We start from the raw sequence: 20,377 nt of genomic DNA, 5'->3' as shown, positions 1-20,377 counted from the left end.
CCTCCTCTCATTGCAAATAGTGCAGAAGGGCGGAGAGGAGGCAGAGAGGGGTGGGAGCACAGTTCCTGGCCCTGGCTCTTCCATCCTCCCCCCTCTGCACACGATGACAACGTATATCGGCTCGGCGTGAAAACCGAGCCGATATACGTTCGTGTGAATGCACCCTAAGGCCTTAGTCAGACGGGCGTTTTTAGCCGCGATTTGCGCATGCGCATGCGTCCGGCGATTTTATAAAACCATTGCTTTGCAATGGTATCGGACACATGAGCGCTTTTTATGCGCTCGTCCGATAAATTATAGAACAGAAATCGCAGATCGCACCTATCTGCAATCTGCGATTTCTGTTCTCTTCTCTATATGCGCTCAATGGGGCCGGCGGCAGCAGCGCCGACCTCATTGAGAACATATAGAAGACAAATCATTCTTCTCTGCCACAGCTGTAACAGCTGTGACAGAGAAGAACGATGTTTGCCCATTCAATTCAATGGAGCCGGCAATACAGCCGCTCCATTGAAAGCAATGGGCTGCCGGCGTGCGCAGGGTGAATTGTCGGGAAGGGCTTAAATATATAAGCCCTTCCCTGCAATTCATCCTAAAATGTGTTAAAATAAAAAAAAATTGTATACTCACCTTTCCGCTGCAGCCGGAGTCCAGCCGCGGCCGCTGTCAGTTCTCCTGAACTGCTTCTCGGCACTATTCAGCCGGCGGGGCTTTAAAATCCCCGCCTGCTGAATGATCTGCCTCTGATTGGTCACAGCCCTGACCAATCACAGGCAGGTTTCACTCACACACCCATTCATGAATTCATGAATGGGTGAGTGACTGCTGCCTCTCAGCGCTGAGCCAATCAGGGGCAGGTCTGACTCACATCCATTCATGAATTCATGAATGGGTGTGAGTGAGACATGCCTCTGATTGGCTCAGCGCTGAGCCAATCAGGGGGCAGGTCTGACTTACACCCCCTTCACACCCACTGCAGGACGGCTGCGCGGAGCGCCGGCTGCCGGGAGAAGGTGAGTATATATATATTTTTTTATTTTTACACATTTTAGGATGAATTGCAGGGAAGGGCTTATATATTTAAGCCCTTCCCGACAATTCATCCCGGCCTCGCCCGCAGCGCATTGCTTTCAATGGAGCCGGCTCTATTGCCGTCTCCATTGAATGCAATGCGCTGGACAGCTCCGGCCCGTTTCTAATGAAACACGGCTAGGAGCAGATTTTCGGGCGATTTGCACGCACCGGTCACGCGATTTGCGGATGCGCATCCGTCATGCGATCCGCAAATCGCGTGAAAAAACGCCCGTGTGACTAAGGCCTAAAGCTGAAAGCCCTCACTGACTCACTGACTGACTGACTGACTGACTGACTCACTGACTGACTCACTGACTGACTCGCCAAAAGTTCTCCAACTTCCCGATATCGTAGAAACATGAATTTTGGCACGAGCATAGATTATCTCCAAAATAGGAAAAGTAATTGGGTCCCAACTTGATTATTCAATTCTAGCGTAAAAGAATTGGCGTCGAAATTTAACGTACATAATCTAAATCTCTCACTTCCCAATGTCATAGAAACTTAAAACTTGGCACGGGTATTGGATATGTCATAAATAGGAAATGTTAATAGGTCCCAACTTGATTATTCAATTCTATGCGCAAAAGAATTAGCGTCCAAATTTTACGTACGGAATCTAATTCTTTCACTTTCCAGTGTCATAGAAACGTGAAATTTGGCACAAGCATTGATTATGTCATAAATAGGAAAAGCTAATGGGTCCCAACTCGATTATTCAATTCTATGCGCAAAAGAATTAGCGTCCAAATTTTACGTACAGAATGTAATTTTCTCACATAGAAACGTGAAATTTGGCACGGGCATTGATTATGTCATAAATAGGAAACGTTAATGGGTCCCAACTCCATTATTCAATTCTATGCGCAAAAGAATTAGCGTCCAAATTTTACGTACGGAATGTAATTTTCTCACATAGAAACGTGAAATTTGGCACGGGCATTGAATATGTCATAAATAGGAAAAGTTAATGGGTCCCAACTCGATTATTTAATTCTATGCGCAAAAGAATTAGCGTCAATTTTACGTACGGAATGTATTTTTCTCACTTTCCGGTGTCATAGAAACGTGAAATTTGGCAAGAGCATTGATTATGTCATAAATAGGAAAAGCTAATGGGTCCCAACTCCATTATTCAATTCTATGCGCAAAAGAATTAGCGTCCAAATTTTACGTACGGAATGTAATTTTCTCACATAGAAACATGAAATTTGGCACTAACATTGATTATGTCATAAATAGAAAAAGCTAATGGGTCCCAACTCGATTATTCAATTCTATGCGCAAAAGAATTAGCGTCCAAATTTTACGTACGGAATGTAATTTTCTCATTTTCCGGTCTCATAGAAACGTGAAATTTGGCACGAGCATTGATTATGTCATAAATAGGAAAAATTAATGGGTCCCAACTAGAGATGAGCGAACGTACTCGGATAGGCACTACTCGTCCGAGTAATGTGCCTTATCCGAGTACCTCCCCGCTCGTGCTGAAAGGTTCGGGAGCTGCTGCTGCTGACAGGTGAGTCGCAGCGGGGAGCGGGGCAGAGCGGGCGGGAGAGAAGGAGAGAAAGATCTCCCCTCCGTTCCTCCCCGCTCTCCCCTGCAGCTCCCCGCTCCGTGCCGGCACCCGAACCTTTCAGCACGAGCGGGGAGGTACTCGGATAAGGCACATTACTCGGACGAGTAGTGCCTATCCGAGTACGTTCGCTCATCTCTAGTCCCAACTCGAATATTCAATTCTAGCGCAAAAGAATTAGCGTCCAAATTTTACATACGGAATGTAATTTTCTCACTTTCCGGTGTCATAGAAACATGAAATTTGGCACGAGCATTGATTATGTCATAAATAGGAAAACCTAATGGGTCCCACTTCGATTGTTCAATTCTAAGCGCAAAAGAATTAGCGTCCACATTTTACGTATGAAATCTAATTCTCTCACTTCCTGATGTCATTTTATATAAAGGAAACGTCGCATGGTTACCTCCACGTGGTGTTTTCTGGGTAACACAGAGAACTATGCAAAATGGTGAACATATGTTTTTCCGGTATCGCTAAAGTAACCACGACTTCATAAGATTTCCGTGTGAACATCAGATAAACACCAGTACCAAATTAACTCGGGCGAAGCCGGGTATATCAGCTAGTCTATATATATAAAGACGAAAGCACTCACTCACTCACTGACTGACTGACTCGCCACTAATTCTCCTACTTCCCGATGTCGTAGAAACATGAAATTTCGCACAAGCATAGATTATGTCCGAAATAGGAAAAGTACAGGGGCCCGAACTCGATTATTCAATTCTAGCACAAAAGAACTAGCGTCCAAATTTTACGGACAAAATCTAATTCTCTCACTTCCCGGGGTCATAGAAATTTGAAATTTGGCACGGGCATTTATTATGTCATAAATAGGAAAAGTTAATGGGTCCCAACTCGATTATTCAGCTTTAAGCGCAAAAGAATTAGTGTCCAAATTTTACATACGTAATCTGATTCTCTCACTTCCTAATGTCATAGAAATTTAAAATTTGGCACGGGCATTGACTATGTCATAAATAGGAAAAGCTAATGGGTCCTAACTCGATTATTCAATTATAAGCACAAAGGAATTAGCGTCCAAATTTTATGTACAGAATCTAATTCTCTCACTTGAAATTTGGCGCGAACATTAATTGTGTTATAAAAAGGAAAAGATAATGGGTCTCAACTCGATTATTCTATTCCAAGCGCAAAAGAATTAGCGTCCAAATTTTACGTACAGAATCTAATTTTCTCACTTCCCACAGTCATAGAAACTTGAAATTTGGCACGAGCATTGATTATGTCATGAATAGAAAAAGTTAATGGGTCCCAACTCGATTATTCAATTCTAAGCGCAAAAGAATTTGTGTCCAAATTTTACATGTGAAATCTAATTCTCTCACTTCCCAATGTCATAGAAACTTAAAATTTGGCACGAGCATTGATTATGTCATAAATTGGAAAAGCTAATGGATCCCAACTCGATTATTCAATTCTAAGCGCAAAAGAATTAGTGTCCAAATTTTATGTACGTAATCTAATTCTCTCACTTCCCGATGTCATTTTATATAAGGGAAACGTTGCATGGTTACCTCCATGTGGTGTTTTCTGGGTAACTCAAAGAGCCATGCAAAATGGTGAACATATTTTTTTCCTGGTATCTCTAAAGTAACCACGACTTCATAAGATTTTCCGTGTGAACACCAGATAAACACCAGTACCAAATTAACTCGGGCGAAGCCAGGTATATCAGCTTGTTGGTTATATTTGTCATATGAATATTACACTTCAACTGCTGTTTGTATATGAACAGCACTAAACCACAATGATGGCAACACATACACACTGCTTAAAGGAAATAGAAATAAGAAAATAGCACATTCTTAAAAACAAGTTTTATTTATTCCTATCTTTCACATATTAGAATAAATATAACACTCATTTCTGCAGCTCACTTTCATCTTTGCTGAGTAGATTAGGGTAATCTCAGAGTTATTTCATTATCATTATAGAGGCAGGATAGCGACACTACACTAGACACACAAAAGTAGTTGCATGCAGTAACCCTGCTACTTTTATCTTTTTGCGTGGAAGGCGGGAACGCTACAGAACTTACGGTAGCCAAACAGTTGCAAAAATTCCGCAGCATTTACAGTGCAAGCCATGTGGAAGAGATTTAAAAAAAATTCCTTCACATGATAAGAATGTTGTCTGCAATTAATCCGTAGACAAATGTTGTAGATTCTAAATCCGAAGCATGTCTATTTACGCAGTACAATTGCACTGCAGAATTCAAGATTGAATGATACACAAGATTGAACTACAAGGCTTGCAGGACACAACTAGTTTATAAGAAACAGACCTAAAAGAAAAGAGGAGGTATTGAGTTGTATCTTAGGAAAGCATACATCTCCACAGAGATTCAAGAGAGTGTAGAAACTGTTTGGGTAAGAAGACAAGGAGAGAATTACAGAAAGGACACCATTGTAGACATTTACTATAGTCTGCCTGGGCAAGCAGAAGATGTGGATGAACTGTTTCATGAAATGGATGAATTTCTACATCCGATCCCTAAGCCTTTAAAAAAGCATGACATAGTGATTTATGGGAGATTTTCACTATTCAGACAATTGTTGAGAATCTCTCTCAGGCAAATGTAATGGTTCCAACAAATTCTTATCTGTGCTTGCTTACAACTTTTTCTTCCAAAAGTTAGAAGAGAAAACAAGATGATCTGCTATCTTGGACCTAATTCTTACCAACAGGGAGGGAATGGTTGAGAAAGTAAGGGTGGCTGGGTCCTTAGGAGGCAGTGATCATGTTATCCTTGAATTTTGAATAACAAGAGAAGAAAGACCTGAGAAAACTCGGACATCAAGGTTGGATTTCAGAAAGGAAGATTTTAATGGAATCAGAAAGAGTATAGGAAAGATTCAATGGCTGGATGTTCTTAAGGACAGAAATGTCCAAGAAGGTTTGGAAATATTGTGAAGTACGATTCTCAAAGCACAATCGTTAACAATCCCTAAAAAAAAGGAAAAATGGGAGACATTCAAAGAAACTAGGATGGATGAACAGAACACTCAACTTAAATACATTCTAAAAAGGAAGAACATAGGTTTATCAAATGGAAAGAAGGGGGGACTATCTAAAGAAGAATATAATGTGGTATGCAGATACTTTGGGCAAGTGTCAGAAAAATTTAAGCTAATAATAAATTGAGGCTTGCAACAAAGGCCAAAATCAGTAAAGAAGGATTTTTGGGTTATGTCAATAGCAAAAAAGAGTCAAAAATGCTATAGGATGTTTACAGAATGAACGTTGTGAATTAGTTAAAAATGATGTTGAGAAGGTCGAACTTTTAGATTTCTATTTTGTATCTGTTTTCTCTCAAAAAGTAGATGTAACATCAACTGATCTTCCCTATGCTATTAGGGGAATAAAAGAATGCAGGATATCTATAAACAGAGAGATGGTGAGGGAACACTTAGTTAACTTAACAAAATTCGAATCTTCAGGATACTAAAGGAAGCAGCAATGGTCATTGCTGAACCACTCGCCATATTCTTTGAACATTCCTGGAGAACAGGAGAGGTCCCAGAAGACTGGAAAAGGGCAAATATTGTCCCTATCTTCAAAAAAGGGAAGAAGATGGATCCAGGAAACTACAAGCATGTGAGCCTGACTTCTATACCAGGAAAGATCTTTGAACAAATGATTAAACAGCATGTATGCAAGTACTGGGAATAATTAACCAGAATCAGCATGGGTATGTAACAAACAGGTTATGCCAGACAAATCTAATTTTCTTCTATGACAGAATCACTGACTGGGTTGATCAGATAATATGCAGTGGATATAGTATATCTTGACTTCAGTAAAGCATTTAACAAAGTATCTCATAACATAATTATTGAAAAAATGACCAAATAGGGGATTGGCAAGACAAATGTTGGGTGCATTAACAACTGGCTGAGTGATCATACTGAAAGGGTGGTTATAAATGGCTGCACATCCAGTTGGAAGAATGTTTCAAATGGGATACCATAAGGCTTTGTCCTGGGCCCAGTGTTATTCAACATTTTTATAAATGATGTGGAAAAGGGAATTGAGGGGAAACTGATCATATTTGCCAAAGACACAAAGCTAGGAATGATAGCTAACACTAGGGGAAGAGAGAGAGAGGATTCAGCAAGATCTAGAAAAGCTTGAATAGTGGGCGGCAACTAACAAAATGGTATTTAACAAAGAGAAATGTAAAGCCCTATATCTGGGCAAAAAAAATGAAAAAACCTCAAACAGAATGGGAGAAATTGGGCTAAGCAGCAGAACATGTGAAAAAACCTTGGGTATACTGATAGATCACAGATGGAACATGAGTCAACAGTATGATGCCAAAACAACCAATTCTGGAATGTATTAAGAGAAGCCTAGGATCTGGATCATGGAAGGTAATTATCCCCCTCTACTCTTCCTTACTCAGACCTCATCTGGAATACTGTGTCCAGTTCTGGGCACTTTGATTTTAAAAAGACCTAGAAAAACTTGAGCAAGTTCAGAGAAGAGCTACCAGGATGGTGAGCGGTCTGCAAACAATGTCCTATTAGGAACAGTTAGAGGATCTGGGAATGTTGAGCTTGCAAAAAAGAAGGCTAAAAGGAGACCTAATAGCTGTCTACAAAATCTGAAGAGCTGTCACAGTGCACAGTCTAATCTTTTCACAAGAAAAGATTAAAAGCAATGGGATGAAACTGAAAGGGAGAAGACACAGATTAGATATTAGAAAAAGCTTTCTGTCAGTGAGAGTGATCAATGAGTGGAACAGGTTGCCACGGGAGGTGGTGAGTTCTTCTACAATTGAAGTCTCCAAACAGAGGTTGAATAGACATCTGTCTGAGATTATTTAGTGAATTCTGCATTGAGCAGAGGTTTGGACCTGATGAACCTGGAGGGCCCTTCCAACTCTAAGGTTCTATGAAGCCTTGAAATACAAGGGTAAAATTGCACAGCTGTTCCGCAAGTCAAAATGAAACCAAATCTGTACTATTTTAGATGCGGATTTGGCCATTGTGGAATTCTTGCAGAATTGCTGCTGGCATCCCATTGTGGAATGCCAACAGTGATTCTGCCATGCGAGAAAATGGCTTAAAGGCTGTATCACGGTACCTTCACACATGGCAAAAGCATTGCAGTCACTGCAGATTTGGCCACGTTTTTAATTGCTGATCAACTGTGGAATTTAACCTCTGTATTTCAAGGGCTGAATTTCGCAGCATAAATATTGTAGATACGCTGCAGATTTCCACAACAAAATTCACTGCAGAAATTCCTCAGCAATTTCCCCATTTGTGAAGGCAAAGTTTATTTATACTTTTCTGTCCAGTAACTCAAATTTGTTGCAGTTACCACAAAGCACATACACACTGTTCTACTATCTGTACAAACAATATAGAGAAGGACAGTCCCAATAGTGCCATCCCGAGGAAAGTTCTTAAAAATAAGAAATAAATAGCTCTAACACTTAAAAAAATAATAAACATTATTTCTCTTCTACAGACTTCAGGTCACATGTATGATTGCATTTCCAGTCTTCTGTTCCGTCATAGGAACAGAAAAACGGAAACCCTGCAGTAAATAGATCCCTTCTGAACTGAACAGCGCTAGATGGATCTCATTGACTATAATGGTTACCGTCTAGCATCCATTAGGGTGCTTTCAAACGAAAAGACTATTTCCGAAAGATGCGTTGAAAGACACAGCTTAATCTACTGCTGCGGAATTCCGCTCTATAACTCATATGCCTATATGCGGATTTTGGTGTCGAATTTTCTACACTTTTAGGTGCATCTGGCAAAAAATATTACACACTAAACGACTCCAACTGAAAAATATTATATTTACCTGAATGTGGCTCCTTAAGAATTGGAAAACCAACCAACGACAGGGCTCAGAAGATTGCAATACAGTACAGCTTTACATTTCAACCCGAGACGTCTTCACTATATCTCTTCACCTGGATCTTAGCCAATCTAATTAGTAAAAGGTCTGGTATTTTTATTTTAGAACTGTTTTGCCTTTTAGTTTGCATCATTTTATTTTTACTCTTTAGGTAACTTTTTTAAGTACTGCACTTTTTGTATTAAAGCTTAAAACATTAATAAGTCCGATGCTTGTGTGTTCAGAGCAATCACATCTATTATGTCACCAGTCTAAAATCCTTCCTGTTTGTTCTTTGTGTTTTATTTAAATAGAAAGTACCCGTTGCTTGAGGCATCGCCACAGTGTGCTTAGAGGAAATAAACCCAAAATGGGAGCATATGTGCCAGAATGTGATGAAAAGGGTAACTATGTTCCAAGTCAGTGTCATGGCACCAAAGGTCACTGTTGGTGTGTGAACCCACATGGTGAAATATTAGAGGAAACAAGAACTGCACCATTCAAAGTTCCCACAAAATGTGAAGAATACATAGGTTTGTATTCGTCTATTTAGTATTTGTTTTTGCACCCTCAATCTCTACATTGTACTAAGTATGCCTTCCTGATCTACAATTACTTACTATATGTTCTTTGTATTGCTCGTTGAGAAAGCTGCTGAACGTTTACGTCATCATATATGACAAACTAAGTTCTCAACCACTGATTGTGCTGTTTTCCTAATGAATTGGCTTGCTAATATAGTAGAGGTAACAGTTGTCATGTTAATTTCAGGGAAATAGCCTGTATAGCAAACAGGCAACTGTAATCCGCCTTGGTGCTAGCTACTCTAGCTAGAAACACCCAAGGACCATAGTTTTTCACCCTTTAACCCATTTATGAGGGATGTGGTCTTTGCTGCTACAAACCCCTATGTTGTATCACCAAGCAGATGCTGATTAGTGGAGCAAACAGATGACAAAGTCAAAACAAGCCAAGGTTGAAACCACAAAGTTAGAGTATAGTCTCCTGTCCATGGGCGAAATGTCACTGTGTTATCTGCAGCGATAATCTGGTCGCTGGTAACACTTTCCATAGACTTAGCTATAGAAAGCACAGCCCAACGGCAATGAGCAGAGAATCATAGCGATTCTCCACTCACCGGATTCAAATCACAGCATGCTTTGAACCCCACCAAGCTGGGTTCTCATTGATGGACGGCTGAGTCAACCTGAATCAGGCGGGGATCAAACTTGCAACCTTCAGGTCGTAGGCGAGAGCTTACACTCTGCACCACACAAGTCTACATATGTACAATGTTACAGAGATAGCACACCAGGTAGAAAGACTCAGAATGTGGCACAGATGATCACTAAAGAGACATTTAAATACAACGCTCAGCACTCTCATAGGTTGTTAGAGAGCACCAGAGCTGTCAATCAAGCTCAGCGAGCAGACCTATTAAATACCTAAGCGCAGAATAATTAAAATTAGATATGTGCAGACATAACTCCAATCGTGGCAGTTAACCATTTAGATGCCATTGTCAATTCTGACAGGGATATTTAAATGGCCCAGCAGAGGAAGAGAGCTCCCTCTGTTTCCCAAACAGCCCCATGCAGTGGGTTTGTGAGGTGCCGTTTAAATGTCATGGCAGCCTGGGGCCTTGTGAAGGCCCCTAGCCTAACCAGATTTTTTATTTTTTTTTGCCTAAGCAACCATGCTTGTGACATGGCTTATAGCATACTTGCAGAAATACAATATACTGTGATACTTAAGTATTGCAATGCTTTGAGTAAGAGATCAAACAAGAGATCCCTGTGGGACTAAAAGATTCTTTTAACCACTACAAACAAATACAAAATATTACGTTTAAAAAAACAAAACATTTTCCAATTTTAGTACAAAAAATATATATTTGGAATTGCTATGTCTGTAAAAGGCAGATCTAGTAAAACAATGCATTATTTATCTCTTCCGACATAAATAAAATACAGAATGCCAGAACTACACTTTTTGTTCACTTTAACTTTAAAAAATAGTAAAAAAAAAAAAGCAAACAAATAGCTCAATGTACCAATAAAAAGTATAGCTTGCCTCCCAATAAAAACAGCCCTCAAACAGTCCTATTTGATGAAAAAATAAACCAGCTATGGGTGAAGGGGGGGTTAGAAGATGGTGAAAAAAAAATTAACGTTTTTAAAGTATCACAAAAAACTACAAATTTCGCATCGCCCTAATCGTACTTATCCCACAAAGAAGTTAAGATGCGATTTTTCTTTCTTTTTTTTCCCCCCATCACATAAATATAACTCTTAAAAAAATATGCAATTGCAGTTTTTTTTCATTTTATTTCGCTTAGAAATATTTTAAAGGTTTTCTATTTATTATTTGACACAACTCATCTTGCATAAAATAAGCCCTTACACAGCCAAATAAATAAAAAAGCTATGATTTTTTTTTTTTTTTATGGGGATGATAAATAAAAAGGAAAAAACAAAAAATACCTGATCCTGAAAGGGTAAGGCATATACATACATGCACACACAAATCAGAGTACATTATACTCTTCTGTCTGGATGTCTGTGTGCTCTAACATGCTGCCGAACAAGTTCCTTGGTGCCACCTCTGTTATTACAGTACGATTTCAGAAACACATGCGTAACTAGCTCCCTCCATTATCCTGTAGTGTTGATCCAGAAGAAAGCATAACAACCCCCATAGGGAAGAAGCCAATTTTCATCAGCTTGGGGCACGGTGGTAGTGGTGACACACGTCAGTTCCTTCCAGCTCCAGATATGGGAATGAAAATATATCCCTTGATTAATGACCTATCTCCAGTAATCTAATTCCCATAATTTATACCATATTAATTCCATATAGTGTCACAGCTATAGACTGTACTAAAACACTTTAGCTTTATATAGTAGTTACTTCCAAGGACAAAGAGGTAGATCGTGTGGCTGCTATGGGGCCCTTGTAGAGAGATGGCCAAGCCTTAGCAGGCACTGTTCCCTTTGTTGCTAGCAAACAGGGTGGAGGGAAATTTTGCAAAGGGTTATGAACACACTGCGGAGGGGGGAAAACAAACACCATGTCCATCTGTCCTGGAAGTCAAAACTCAGCATCAAAAGGGCGCATCTATATTCATCTTTGCTATGGGATCCTATCTCTTCTTTGTACATCACTGGTTGTATGTAACTGCTTTGACGGAATTCTCACCGGGACCCCTCTACCGTCCCTCCATATGCCCACACCTTGTGGAGTGTGTTTTGTGTTAGATTCTATACAAGGACTCTATGTGTGTGTTGTGTTGACTCTATACTAGGGTAGAACATCTCAATACACAAGGAGTACAATTGGGATTGCATATTAGTGCACATAGCTTAACGCTGTTGGTTGTGAGATCTAGAATCCAATAAATGACAACAGTTCTCAATCATAATCCTATTTAATATGGGTTAGGGTCAAACTATATAATCAGCAGAGCCACATTATAAGCAGAGAAGACAATATGACTGAACTACTGTCGGTTATTATCTATCCATTTTTAGCAAAGAAACTGCCCTGTCTGACAGAACGCCAAAAAGCGCTCGGAGGAGGGAACCCCTTACCAGGAGCCTTTGTACCTGATTGTGATAAGAGAGGCAACTACAACCCAAAGCAGTGCAGTGGCAGCACCGGATACTGTTGGTGTGTTAATGAAAAAGGTCAAAAGATTGACGGTACAGAAACTCCACCGGGACAACCATCTCCAACATGTGAAGAAGAACGTAAGACACGGATCACAGTATATCTTGCAATTGGTCATTTCTGATTTATGCATAGTGCACTTCAACTGCTGTATATACACTGAATGGCTACTGGAGACATCGGCCCATTCATGATTGTAGCTTCCTTGTATGGAAATTAGACATGTGACCCCCGAGTGTAGCATAAAATTAGGTGAGCAAGTTTTCCGTGGATCAGTTCTAGTGTGACTCCTTTAGAATGAGAAAATCCATCACAGTAGCTGACTTTTAGCGGGGCCTGGTCCTCGGTGCTAGACTAGCCAGGGTCAGCATTTCAAAAAATGCCAACTTTCTGGGTATAGAGAGAATGCCGCTTGTAACTGCAGGCACAGCTCGCGTTGATTTCAATGAGAGCCGTGCCTGCAGTTACAAGTGCCCGCCACTACACTGAGGTCAGCGCGGAGAATTCCACTGCTTCAGCTCTGACTTCTGTATATTTGCAGCGCTGACATGCGCCCGCTCAGTTGATCAGTTGGGGTCCAGAGCAACGGACCCTGGCCAATCAACTATTGATGACCTATCCTGCGGATAGGTTATCAGTAGTATTCTCCTGGGAAAACCCATTTAAAGCCCATCCCATTATAAATAGTAATCCCTCTATTAAATCATGTAAAACATAATTTTTCATTTGCAGTCATTTTTAATAAATGTTCATGTGTCTACACATTGCTGTTATATATTTGTTATGGTGCCCTTTTCAGAATGTCCACCTAATGTGCTAATTCTTATTAGTTGGTCTGCATAATAGTAGGAAATACTTCACTGGCACAGTGTGCAAGTGCATCCGAGTGATAGTACTGGGCCACTGGCCATGAGAATGCACTGGGCACAGGAGATGAATGTTCTGAAAGGTGATGAAAAGAACACCAGAGTACTGTATGTGCCAGCAATACTCAGACACATAAACCATTTTTAAAGGGTCACTTTAGTGATTTTTTTTCATTTATTATGTAACTAGCCCCCCCCCCCCCCCCCCCCACACCACTATATATAAGTTCGCTAGCATTATCTTAGTTAGTTTTTCATTTCTATCTGAAACTCCTGGAGTCCTTCTCCTCAGATGGGTCATGTGATCTCATTCTGACTACCTGAGACTTACTTGGCTTTACGTTCTCTCAAGAAGTCAATTTCTCAGTCGGAATAATTCCTGCATGATATTACATGGACTCTACCACACAAGCTTTTCATAGAGGAAGGAGACAGAAACTCCTTTCACAGTACTGCTGGCAATTAGAGACTCCTGCCACATAGTTATAATAAAGGATATCACAGCTCAGCCTGCTAACTGTATAATTATTGTCTGTAATTTATTTAGGTGAGATGGCAATAGCAGTGTCCTCCCAGCAGGCAGAGATGATGCTGGCCCTAGCTGATCATGTGATGGTGTGCTGATGAATCATGGGAGTGTTAGCAGAGTACAGAGGCAGTGAGCAGGGAGAAATCTCAACATCAAGGTGATAAGTTTCAGACAGGAGGCTGCACTGAATGGAAGTGACTAGAAAATATACATAAGACATCCAGAGTTTGACAGGCAATCAGGTGAAGGGGCAAAGATGGAAAATCTGTTTTAGGCTGAGTGGCCCTTTAAAAATCATTCCAATTGAAAAATGTTATATTTAGCATGATTTAATGGAAAAATCTAAAATTTACTTGTAGGATAGCCGTTTTAATTAAATGCAAGAGACATTCCCATGAGTAAATATCTTGTTTAGAACTGTGTTGCACATGAAGAATTGTGGGATCTTCAGGTTCTGCCATACTGCTCTATATTACTGTGGAGACCTCTACTACATATATCAGATCTGTACCCATACCTAAACCATGCTGCATACATGATGTAACCCCTTGGCATAAGCTTTCCAAACATGACTTATTTCTTGGACTACACGAAAATGTGTCTGTAGCCCCTTCGGCCGGCTTTACATGGACATCAAAATTAAAAGAATGGGAGATGTGATGTGAGGGCAGGCCTAAAGATATGACATGACGCCAATGTGATGTGGGAAAAAAATTACCCATGTATATAAACCCATTCAAAAAAACTGGCTTCATATTTGTGTGTCTCGTAATGCAGAAATTTTGCACGATTTTATCGCCCGTGTAAAAATGGCCTAAGGCCAGTTTCCCACGAGCAACAGAATTGCTAAATTTTCCAGCGATGTGATAGCGTGAGAAATCGCATGTTTGTGAAACCCATGCTTTTCAATGGTTTCCTTCACATTAGCGATGTTTTTACTAATGTGATGTTGCGAGAAGAAAAAGATACCACATAGGGTTGTGCTTGAAAGTTTGTGAACCCTTCAAAATTTTCGATATTTCTGCTTATATTTGACTTAAAACTACATCAGATTTTCACACAAGTCTCAAATCCTAAAAGAAGATAAGGAAAACCAAATTATTAATAGAGTAAAAAACTTTAGACTTGGTCATTTATTTATTTAGAAAAATGATCCAATATTATGGGTCAATGAATGGCAAACGTATGTGAACTTTTAGGATAAGGAGACCATTTGAAAGTGAAAACACCTAACTCTAATTTCAATCATTTCGGACACCATATGTATGTTCTTGCAGGCAAGGTGAATAACCCTTGCGCTGAAAGTGAGAGATACACTTCCACAAACATGTTGTGAAGATCAGACTTTGATCCCTGTTCTTTAAATGAAGCAGGTCGCCTACTCACACCTGATTGCTATCCCATTGATTTAAAAAACACCCAACTCTAAGGCCTCATGTCCATGGGGACAGATCCGCAGCGGGTCACCCGCACGCGTGATCCATGCCCCATAGAGATGCATTGGACACCCGCAGGTAATTAAATACCTGCGGATGTCATTTTCCCTTGAGGCGCGTATTGTGTGTGCGGGGAAACACCCACAGTATGCTCCATTTTCGTGCGGGTCTCCCGTGGGGACGGCTCCAGCAGGCTTCTATTGAAGCCTATGGAAGCTGTCCGGATCCGCGGCACACCCGCAGCTGAATTCCTGCTCTCCGGCACGGGAGTGCGGGAGAGCAGGAGTTCAAAAAAAAAAAAAGAGTGCACGGCGCATGCACACGGCATGCTGCTGGCGTGCCGAGCATATCCGCCTGGCCGAGGAAAGAAGATCCGGCTGCAATGGAGGGCAGATCCGCAGGTAAGTAATGCTTATTTTCTGGCCTCATGTCCGCGGGAAAGGAGGGACCCGCTGCGGGATTCTGCATGGAGAATCCGCGGCGGACCTGATTTTCCCCATGGACATGAGGCCTAACTGTACATATCAACAAGCTACAGGCATGTGTAGATGAACAATAATGTTAATGCTTTTGTGTCACTCAATGGAAAAGACAGTATGAGTCAAGTGCTGTTAGTAATTATGAGGGGTGTTCATTAAAGATTTCCTCTAACCCACTTCTATTTATGGCAGGATGCTGAAACCTCATATATGTAATGATATAAGTCTTTATAGGTTATGTGCAAATTTGCAACTCTGAACTGATAATGGTATCCATTTTTAGCAAAGGAAACTCCCTGCCTGAAAGGACGCCAGAAAATGCACAGTGGAGGGGGCCCCGCACTAGGAGCCTTTGTACCCGATTGTGATGAAAAAGGCGACTACAGACCAAAGCAGTGCCATGGAAGTATTGGCTCTTGTTGGTGTGTTACCAAAGATGGTGAAGAGATACTGGGTACAAGAACTGGACCTGGGCAGTCACCTCTTTCATGTGAGGACGTAGGTGAGAAACTAGTATACTTTAAGAATTACATTGGCTCTTAATTCTCTTGTGATTATAAATAACTTACTAACAATTAAAATTTTACTGTTACTATTGATTAATGAAAAATAGTAAAAAAAAACTTCCTGACACAAAAACATCACCTAGATAACCAACTAAACCTTCTGGAGCTCTATATGCGATGTCTAAGGCATTAAGCTGGAGCACTGAAATATACACCATCTGACACACTCATTGTCTGACAATTACAATCAGATAGCGAGCTCAAGTGGATTATCTACATTCTTTGGGGTGGACACACTGGGCTGTTTCTTTCTTAGTAAATAACCAACAATATAAAACTTGGACATGATATTGCAAGATCTTAAATACATATTTTACAAATGAACTTTATAGATGAGTTTACATTTTAATCTACAGTGGATGGGCAACCAATTGCACAGGGCAAAGGCATTGGTATAGGAAGGGTTGCTACTAGAGATGAGCGAACCTACTCGTTTCGAGTAATTACTCGATCGAGCACTGCGATTTTCGAGTACTTCCGTACTCGGGTGAAAAGATTCGGGGGCGCTGGGGGAGGCATGGCGGAGCGGGGGGTAGCAGCGGGGAACAGGGGGGAGCCCTCTCTCTCTCCCTCTCCCCCCCACTCCCCGCTGCAACCCCCCACTCACCCACGGCGCCCCCCGAATCTTTTCGCCCGAGTACGGAAGTACTTGAAAATCGCGGCGCTCGGGCGAAAAAGGGGCGTGGCCGAGTAGGTTCGCTCATCTCTAGTTGCTACGCATCCAGTAATCCACTTTCCCTGGCCGGGTAATTACATCCAAAAGCCAAGACTGGTATTTTTTTTTTACCCATAATATTAATTTCTGGAAAAAATAATTAAGCTGTAGTGTGCATGGCGCCAATTGGCCCCATCCCAAAGCCAACTAGCCAGGATCTGTCACACTCATCTGGTTGGGCAGCAACATGTAGGCAAGCAGATCCCTTACTCACACTATCAGAAGGTCCCGATGCCAGGCACACTATATGGAAGATAGGGGGATATCCTAACTCTACATCTTCGTATCAAATTCTAGTGTACAGGGTATGCAGAAGGTGGGGAAGGAGTCAGAGTATTCTCCACACAGTGCGCTTGGTGTCCAGAATGTCTGATAGTGAGAATGAGACATCTGCTTGTCAAAATATTACTGCACAGCTAGAGGTAGGGCAGAAGAGGCAATTATTAAAGAGGGCTAGCACCACATTACTAAAGAAGAGGGTATTATTACTAAATAGAGCCAAAGAGGTAGCAGTATTTTTATTTTAAGTCTACATTTGGTGCACTAGTACTAAACAGGGGCCACAGAGGGTGCACTATTACTAAATTGAGTCACAGAGAGGCACTATTACTAAATGGGGAAATATTACTAAGTGAGGCAATATAGGGGGTACTATTATTAAATGGGACCATAGAGGGAGCACCATTCCTAAGCAAAGCTAAATAGAAAGCACTAGTACTAAATGAGGCCAGAGGGGTGTCACTATTATTAAATTAGGCTACAACGGGGCACTATTACTAATTGGGGTGACAAGAGGGGACATTATCACTAAATGAGTCTATAGAGGGGCCACTATTACCAAATGGGGCCCTAAAGGGGGCATTATTACTAAATGAGGCTACAGAGGACATACTATTATGAAATACTGCCACAGAGGTGATTGCATTATGGTGGTGTATTTATGGTGACTACATTATTTAGAGCTATACTTGAGTTTAGGTGCCACCGTTTAGCCCAATACTTGAGTTTAGGTTTAGCCCTATACTTGAGTTTAGGTGCCAGGAGTTTAGCCCACCGTTATAAAAGTTGTTTTAGAGAACATATATAATTGATTAGGGGAAATTCAGAATTTTGCTATGGGACCCCGTGAGTCCAATTGTACACCCCAGACTATAAAAGGTCATAAGTGACCGCTAACCCACTTGTGCATTTTTATGAAGGCATCAGCAGCTAGTGCCCCAATATGGTAGACATCTGCCGCTGGCAGGGCTATTGCTGGCTGTTAACACAATACAGGACGCACTAGCAGCTGGCACCTTAGTAAAATGGACAGCAGAGTATAGTGCTATAATATAATAGTAACAGCTAGCTCTCAGTTTATTCATGCACTTCCAGGTGGAATAACAGAGGTGATATCACACACCATGTTAAAGGAGATGTCCCGCGCCGAAACGGGTTTTTTTTTTTTTTTAAACCCCCCCCCCCCCGTTCGGCGCGAGACAACCCCGATGCAGGGGTTAAAAAACCCACCCGCACAGCGCTTACCTGAATCCCGGCGGTCCGGCGTCTTCATACTCACCTGCTGAAGATGGCCGCCGGGATCCTCTGTCTTCATGGACCGCAGGGCTTCTGTGCGGTCCATTGCCGATTCCAGCCTCCTGATTGGCTGGAATCGGCACGTGACGGGGCGGAGCTACACGGAGCTACACGGAGCCCCATAGAGAAGAGGAGAAGACCCGGACTGCGCAAGCGCGGCTAATTTGGCCATCGGAGGGCGAAAATTAGTCGGCACCATGGAGACGAGGACGCCAGCAACGGAGCAGGTAAGTATAAAACTTTTTATAACTTCTGTATGGCTCATAATTAATGCACAATGTACATTACAAAGTGCATTAATATGGCCATACAGAAGTGTATAGACCCACTTGCTGCCTCGGGACAACCCCTTTAAGCCATGCCCCAAATCTTTTTTAGCTTGGTCAGTATATTTTAGTGAAAAGGTGGCAACACAGACTGTTCCTGTGTATACAGTGAAGGCAGCAGCGGCATCTAATGATAAAATAGTCTCATTATGAAGTTTTTAGATTTTTTTCTTGAAGATCTAACAATAAGTGCTAAATGTGTCTTACAGTCTCATACATTTGTATGTGATGTTTCAGAACCAGTGACGTGCCATTATGCAGTAGCTGTGGTGAAAAAATCAAGTACATTACAATTTGACCAACTGAAGGGCAAGAGATCTTGTCATTCTGCGGTGGGAACGGCAGCAGGGTGGGCTGCGCCACTGTACGCACTCATGAAGAAGAACTTGTTGGTGTGGAAAGGACCTAAGGAAAAAACTCTTGAGAAAGGTACAAGAGAGTACGGATGAAGCAAAAGACACAAGGTTTAACATGATTTTTATATGTTAAAGTGGTTACTAGAATTTAACAATTGATGATCTGTCCTTAATATAGGTCCCGCTGAGCCATTGAGAGGCAGCAGTCACTCACCCATTCGTGAATTCATGAATGGGTGTGTGAGTGAGAGCTGCCTCTGATTGGTCAGGCTGTGACCAATTAGAGGCAGCTCATTCAGCAGGCGGGGATTTTAAAGCCCCGGCAGCTGAATAGTATAGAAAAGCAGTTCAGGAGAACTGCCGGCGGCCGCGGCAGAACTCCGGCTGCAGCGGAAAGGTGAGTATACATTTTTTTTTTTATTTTAACACGTTTCTGGATGAATTGCAGGGAAGGGCTTATATATTTAAGTCCTTCCCGACAATTCATTCCGCGATCGCCCGCAGCGCATTGCTTTCCATGGAGCCGGCTGTATTGCCGGCTCCATTGAGTTCAATGCGCTGGACAGCTCCGGCCCGTTTCTAATGAAATGCGGCTAGGAGCAGATTTTTCGGGCGATTTTTCGCCCCCCGGTCACGCGATTTGCGCATGCGCATCCATCATGCATCCATCCATCCATCATGCGATGCGCAAATCGCGCAAAAAAACACCCGTCTGACTGAGGCCGGAAGGTGATCCTCAGGCGAGTGCTGCGGCCTCTTCTTTGGCCTATAACATTGCGGTCATAGGTTACAAGGTCTTCCTGAAGCTTAGTCTTATTCAAGTGTATATCTAAGATACAATGTAGAGGCCAAAAGCACTTGTCTAAGGACTGTGGCCCCTTCAAAAGGCTAACGGGTAGGGTTATTCTAAAGCCCCTTTTACACAGGCTAATTGTTGGGCACTGAAGCACCCGAGAGCCATCCCAGCAATGATCATTCCTGAGCTTTTACTCCGGAGGATAATCACTCAGTAAATGGAGGTGGATCAGACTGGGGATCATTCCAACCTGCTTGCCTCCATTCACAGTAAACAAGCAATCGTTCATAGATGAGCAACTACCTGATTAAACTGAATGATGCAGTGGTCTGCATGAATGATCCAATCAGTGATTTATCGCTAATTGGTCGTTCATATTCCCTGTAGTTGCTGATGGGTAAATGCATGACTCACCAAATCTTTGTTTCAGAAGAATGACCCATAGAAATCAACTTAACACTGGGGTTCTTTTTGGTTAGACAACCCTTCAAGGGGTCATTATTTAGCCATATTTGGCATATATGTCAT

At 41.6% G+C, this 20,377-nt stretch overlaps 1 protein-coding gene across 1 annotated transcript in view; it reads left to right on the top strand.

The window, feature by feature from the left end:
• LOC136622577 (saxiphilin-like) overlaps window positions 1-20,377 on the top strand; it is a 59,709-nt gene that overhangs the window by 6,674 nt on the left and 32,658 nt on the right. The window contains exons 5-8 of the mRNA XM_066598107.1: window positions 8,851-9,069; window positions 12,067-12,285; window positions 15,799-16,017; window positions 18,935-19,126. Of these exons, the coding sequence (XP_066454204.1) occupies window positions 8,851-9,069; window positions 12,067-12,285; window positions 15,799-16,017; window positions 18,935-19,126 (849 nt within the window). The remainder of the gene's footprint in view (window positions 1-8,850; window positions 9,070-12,066; window positions 12,286-15,798; window positions 16,018-18,934; window positions 19,127-20,377) is intronic.

This window comes from Eleutherodactylus coqui, chromosome 1 (assembly GCF_035609145.1).
Source record: "Eleutherodactylus coqui strain aEleCoq1 chromosome 1, aEleCoq1.hap1, whole genome shotgun sequence".
Taxonomy (NCBI): Eukaryota; Metazoa; Chordata; class Amphibia; order Anura; family Eleutherodactylidae; genus Eleutherodactylus; species Eleutherodactylus coqui.
Note: the sequence above shows the minus strand (reverse complement) of the source record. Positions and strands in the feature narration are given on the sequence as shown.